The following is a 5,975-nucleotide window of genomic DNA, read 5'->3' on the forward strand; positions in this document are numbered from 1 at the left end:
GGTCCGCGGCCCCGGCCGGGCTGCCCCGGCGGGGGGAGGAGGAGGAGGAGCTCCCGGGGAAGGCGGGGGGGGGGGGGGGCACAACAACAACAACTCGGGGCGGGCGGCGTGCGCGGCCTCCGCCGCTTGGAGAGCAGCGGCGGGGATCGGCGCCGCGCCGGGGGTGACCTTGGGCGGGGGGGGGGGGGGGGGGGGAGCACACCCGCCCCACCCCCACCGACCCCGCCGCGCCCGGCCCGTCCCCGCCCGGCAGCGGGATGGGGGGGGGGGGGGGGGAAGCCGCCGCCGCCGCCCCGCCGCGGGGGGAGACTTACATCGCGGCGGAGCCAGCACCGCGCTCCCGCAGTCCGCTCGGCGGGGGGGCCCGCCGCCGCGACCGGCCGCCCCAGCCGCGCTCCTCCTCTGCCCCGGCCGCCGCTCGTCCCCCGCCGGCTACTGCAGGGGCTGCACCACCGCCGCCGCCGCCGCCGCCTCGGCCGCCTCGCCGTCCGCGCCGCTGCTCCCCGCCGAGGCGCTGCCGCTGGAGGCCGTGGAAGCCGCCGCCGCCGCCGCTGCCGCCGCCGCCAGCTGCAGCCGCCGGACGGCTTCTTTGATGAGGTTGCCGGAGAGGATGAGCTGCTGCAGGAGCCGGTGGGGGTCCTCCTCCTCCGCCGGCCCGTCGCCCGGCCCCGGCGGCGGCTGCTTCCTCCGGCGGGCGGCGCTCCGCAGCCAGCCCCGGCCGCACAGCTGCTTGGTCACCCGCTGGTGGCCGCTCCTGTCCGGCCGCGGGGGCTCGGCGTGCTGCTGGTGGGCTTGCGGCGGGGCCGGCCCCCGCGGCGCCAGCAGGCCGCCGCCGGTGCAGCGCGGCGAGTAGGGGGCGGCGCGGTCGCGGGCGCTGCCCGGCCCCAGGTGCTTGGGGGCGCGGGGCGGCGGCGGCGCCCGCTGGGCGCTCAGCTGCAGCACCTCGCCCAGCTTGGCCACCAGCGCGTCCACCTCCTTGGAGCCCGCCTGCCCCACGGCGACCGAGCGCTCCAGCAGCAGGAAGCGCTCGCCCGGGCGGCACGGCATCTCGGCCGGCGCCCTGCCGCGCCGCAGAGGCAGCGGGACCGGGGCCGCCGCCCGCCGCCCCGCGCGCACGCCAGCACACGCGGCTCCGGCGGCTGCGGTTGAAGCTGGAGCTCGGCCCGCTGGGGTTGGTTTGTAAACAATGGGTGACGCGGGATCCCGGGCGCCTCCCACTGCGCCGGGCGGGGGGGGGGGGGAAGCCCCCGCCACCGGCCGCCCGCCGCCCGCTCCCGGCGACGACGCCCCGCGCGGCGGGCGGGGGCGACTCGCCCGCCGGCGCGGGGGGCGGCTCCCGCGGCCGGAGACCGCCGGCCGGGCGCGGCCGCCCCGCGCCCGCCGGCCACGCCGCTCCCTCTCCCCCCCCTCCGTCTGCGCGCCGCGTGGACCGGCCCGCTTTCAAACCCCGCACCTCGGGTCTCGGGGGCGGGGCCGGGGTGATTGGCAGGAGGGGTGTGAGGGGGCGGGGCGGGCGGCCCGCCTGAGGGGAGGCGCGGCGAGGCGCGGCGATGCGCGGCCCGGCCCGGCTCGGCTCGGCTCCGCGGGAAGGGGGTGCCGAGGGGCCCGCGGGGGCCGCGCCGGGCGGGGAGGGCCCGTCGCCGCCCTGTCGCCTCGGGACGAGTGCCCGCAGGAGAGCGGGGGGGGGGGGCACCGAGGAGGGCGGACGGCGCCCGGGCGCAGAACGAAGGGCGGAAGCCTGCCCGCCGTTCCCCCCCCCCACCGCCCCGAGGGGCTTCCTCCGGGCGCCCGGGTACCGCGTCTGCCCCGGCCCCGCCGGCCTGACAGACGCTGCCCCGGGAAACCGTTAACAGCCTGACGGGCCGCGGCTACGAGCGCGTGCCGGCGGCTCTGTAAGCGCCTGCCTCGCCGCACCGGCGGGCCGGCAGCGGTACGCCTTCCTGCTCCTCCCTGTCACGGCGCGCGTGGAAGCGGTGCTCGCGTTCTCCTGAAGGAGAGTGCCAACGCTAAGCGCCGGCGCCTGCAGGAGTGGATCGCTACGTTGCGATCCCCGTTACGGTGGCTTCCCGCAAGATGCAGTTCTGAGGTCGCGCCGCCTTCACGCCGCAGCGCCCGGCTGTGGGATGACGGCAGGCGGCGGGGCCGCCGCCCGCTCGCGCGCGGTCCTTCCGCCCGGTGCGCCTGCCGTGGCCTCGCACCCGGCAGCGCGTTGATTCTGGGTTTCGTCCCTTGGCGTAGAAATGCCTCCGGGGTCTCACTCTTCACCGCTGGAATTAGCAGACGTGAAGCAAGTCTGTGCGGGCGTTCTCTTGGGTTTTCCACCTGCCTGCGGTTTACTTCGTCACCTGGACCGAGGCTCTGTCCGGCCTCTCCCTCTCCCAGTCCCATTTCCTCCCTTGAACCCATCACCACGTCCTTTAAGCGAGTGCTGAAGTTTCTGCAATGAGCCCTAAAGAACGTTTTCTGGATGTCAAAGCTCTGGGGTCATAGCCCAGAACACGCTCATTCACGTAACCGGGCATGCGGTCGCCGCTGCTGGGGAACCACTAGTAAAATGGAAGTTGCTCGCGCGCGTAACTGCTGTCAGCACCGTGCCTTTGACTAATCAGTAAGTGGCTAGCAAAGGAGAGGACGGGTCTGTTTGTCCATGTTAGTTCCTGAGCTACTTCCACTTGCTGTACAAGACAGCAAAACAGACCCTGTGCGTATGTGCACGTGTTTGTGAACGTGCCTGTCACCTGAACATGTTACTGGTTGCTCCAGCCTCGGTGTCGAAGTCTGTTACTACATCCCCAGGCTGGATTTATATGAGCTGGGTGCAAAGCATGCTATCTAATTGCATATTATTTATTCATCTATATATTTAATGTACTGATACTTTCTTATTTTCAGCACCTTCTTGGTAACTGGCAATTAAAAGTCAGATCGTGTTGCTCTACAGATGATGAAAAAGTGAGACCTTGTTTCCCCGCACCAAGATATTTTTAGGAAAACACTTCTACCCTTATTCCTTAATTATGCAGTATCTTTTCAAGCGAAATAAAGGCAGGCCTATGTGGATGCAGTGGATGGATCTACTTCAACTCCAAGGGAGATCTATATTCAGAGCACTTCTGAGTAGGTAATCTCGTATTCTGTACAAGCAAAACTGCAATAAACCAGTACAGCTTATTCCAGCCTTTTCTTCTCCTCCCACAAAAGCAAAATAAGCTATACCAGCAAAAACTCAGTGCTGCTTGTGATTACATCTACACCTGGGGCTTTCATGAGCCCAGCAATGATAATCACAAATCGCGCTTCATTGCATCCCTAACCAACAGCAGCGCTGGGAAAACTTTGCAGGATAGAGCAGATCGGTGCCACAGATAGGGAGCTCAGAGCGCAGTCGTTAGCAGAATCCTGATGTCCTCAGATCCTTTTTTAGTGCAAAACTTCAGCGGTGACTGATTGACGATCAACTGAGCAAGTATCTGCTGAGGATTTTAGGACTAAACCCACTGAAAATATTTACATCAAATGCTACTAATCAGGGTTAATAGTTTTACACCTCAACAAAGTGAGTGCTGTTTCAGATTATCTTCTCCTAGAGGAGAACCTCAGCCGTTACTTTCCTCTTCTAAGTGCTCTCTTCACAGTAAGAGTGAAAGACAAGAGAAAGGCTGAAATGCTGCTGGAGAAGACAGTATATGCTGTGTCAGAGCTGAAGTTCCCCCTCAGAGATTTGTTTACGTGGGAAAACTATGCCAAAGAGGGCTCAGTATGAATTTACATCCTACTCACATCTGTGGAGCAGATCTCGGCATGTCAGCACCCAGAGACCTTTCTGGCATTAAACCCCGATCCACGCTGGGAGCGGGTCTAAAATGTCTGCAGCCACCATCGGATGTTCCCGGCAGAAATTAGTACAGCAGTTCGTGAACTGTTAGCTGTTTGCTAGTGCCTCTGTCTAGAAATGAGAACAACTTCAGCAGCGGGTTTTGCAATAAAGTGGCTGTCATACATATAGGTAGGTGCCCTGATGCAGAGTTTGTGAGCATGAGCGACAGGGTTGGCTACCAGGTCAACCCTGAAGAAGCTGGGGCTTCTTCAGTTGTAGCCATCAGGTCATTTGGCTGAGTCCCGAGTTAGCTATAGGAAGGTATTCTCATTTAGATTAGGAGAATCACAGCCGGGTTTTCATACTTTGTCTTCTACTGCTGGTGATGAGTTCTGCAGCACTGCTTTTACTTTAGCAGTTTACCACAATAATTTCAATTAAAAAAATCCCCCCAAACCCAAAACATTAGGGATAGGGGCAGGTTCTTTTAAAAATAAAAGGATGAAAAGAGTTGCAAAACTGTTGACAATATTTTGCTGACCACTGACAACATTTTTCTGAGCAGTAGTTTGACAATGAGCATTGCCTCGATTCTTTTTTTTTTCTGGTTTTTTTTTTTTTTTCCCTGTATTGTCTGTTTCTGTTCCGGGATTGCCAAAATTCCCACTGCAAATTGTTGTCCAAGTCATTCTATTAGCAAGATGTTACAGTTGCAAGCAATAATTGGTTTCTTTATATTATTATTGTTCACCTGCACTCTCACTTTATCTGTTTACATTTTTAGAAAACAGTCTTTAAGATATTTTCAGTAATACTTGACTTTCAGGTGTCCCTAGCAGAGGACAAAGTCTGAGTTTCATAAACAAGTACTAATTGTATTAATTGTGTGGCCATCTATAGAATTGTGACATAATCTTATGGCGTTTCCTGAGGATACCTTTTATTTTCAGAATATAAAGGTCAATTTATGTATCTTATTTTTTGTACTGATCCTCAGAAGGTGGACAACTGGGCATGAATTCTGAGCTTTAAACCTATATAAGGGCAAAGAAAGAAAACCCTTAAATCCTTTGAAGTCCACAATCCAGTGTAATCTCAGTCCTTCCACATGTTTTAACCTGTTATGGGAACCCAGTAACCCAATCAATGTGAAATGAGAAATAATACTTACTTTGCACAGCTGTTTACATTTCAAATCCTTATGCCGGAGCTGCGTGATCTGTGATCTCAGACTTTGGCATTGTGTATAGGAATAAATCAGGTCGATAAGTTCATGACAGACACTATGTAGTGTTGCATCGCAATGGTAAAGTATTTATAGTGTTCTTTACAAAACAGTAAGAGGGCTTTGAACTGGGTGAACCCACTGACTAGGACGTCCTTTCTAGTCCTTTCTTTCTGCAGGCATTTCTCATGTCTTTTATTTTCAGCAGAAACTTCTGTCATATCTATTAAATATGCAGAGCTTATCTTCATAACAATAGTGTCAATGAGGGATGCTTGTGCAAAGTAAATTAATTTCATGTGCACACTTTAAATGCAGGATGGGGAGAGGCCAGAACACCATCCAAATAAGACGAGTTTTGATTCCCCAATAATCGTTTTATAACCTGCATTTATAATAGATTTCCAAGAACAAAAGACATTCCTTTAGAAACAGCTGAGGTTGCTAAGTGACACAAATGTATTTACTGTGTCATAACTTGCAAAAGCCAAACACATTAAAATGGGGGAATTAATGAGCAGAAATGTCATGAATCTTACCCTGACTCCCAGGGTGAATATAAACCTGTTGGCCAACAGTTTTACATGGTTTTGGATGCCCAGTCTGAGACCTTAATGGAAATGGGAAACAACAGGTGCTTTTAAAAATACAGGCTTTCATTCTTAAGAAACTCACATATGCATGTTTTGTCCCAACACAAGAACCTGAATTCAGATGTATGGGATTTGTTTCTTTCATGTATTGTTTCTGTTTATCCCCAGTCAATTACCTAGGAACTTGCATATAGGGATACTGCTTCCTAGCAAGGCTGGGAACTACATCGTCTGTTGTGAGGCTGAGTTACTTCTTTTTGCTGAAGTTATCACTGCTTCTTACATCTTTTAGACACAAAAAACCTGGTCTTTAGAGGAAAAGCTAACACTGGCGCCGTCT

The 5,975-nt window shown here is 56.4% G+C and overlaps 1 protein-coding gene across 1 annotated transcript; it reads right to left on the reverse strand.

Moving 5' to 3' along the window:
• Positions 1-287: 287 nt before the first annotated feature.
• On the reverse strand, positions 288-1,457 carry LOC138684793 (GSK-3-binding protein-like). Its single transcript, XM_069779695.1, has one exon. It carries the CDS (start codon positions 1,045-1,047, stop codon positions 433-435), a length of 615 nt encoding a protein of 204 aa, XP_069635796.1. The 5' UTR covers positions 1,048-1,457; the 3' UTR covers positions 288-432.
• Between the last annotated feature and the right edge of the window lie 4,518 nt (positions 1,458-5,975).

Source organism: Haliaeetus albicilla, chromosome 3 (genome assembly GCF_947461875.1).
Source record: "Haliaeetus albicilla chromosome 3, bHalAlb1.1, whole genome shotgun sequence".
NCBI lineage: Eukaryota > Metazoa > Chordata > Aves > Accipitriformes > Accipitridae > Haliaeetus > Haliaeetus albicilla.

What these genes read in the sequence shown, in the direction of transcription:
- LOC138684793 (XM_069779695.1), bottom strand. Translation starts at nt 1,047, where the DNA reads ATGCCGTGCCGCCCGGGCGAGCGCTTCCTGCTGCTGGAGCGCTCGGTC.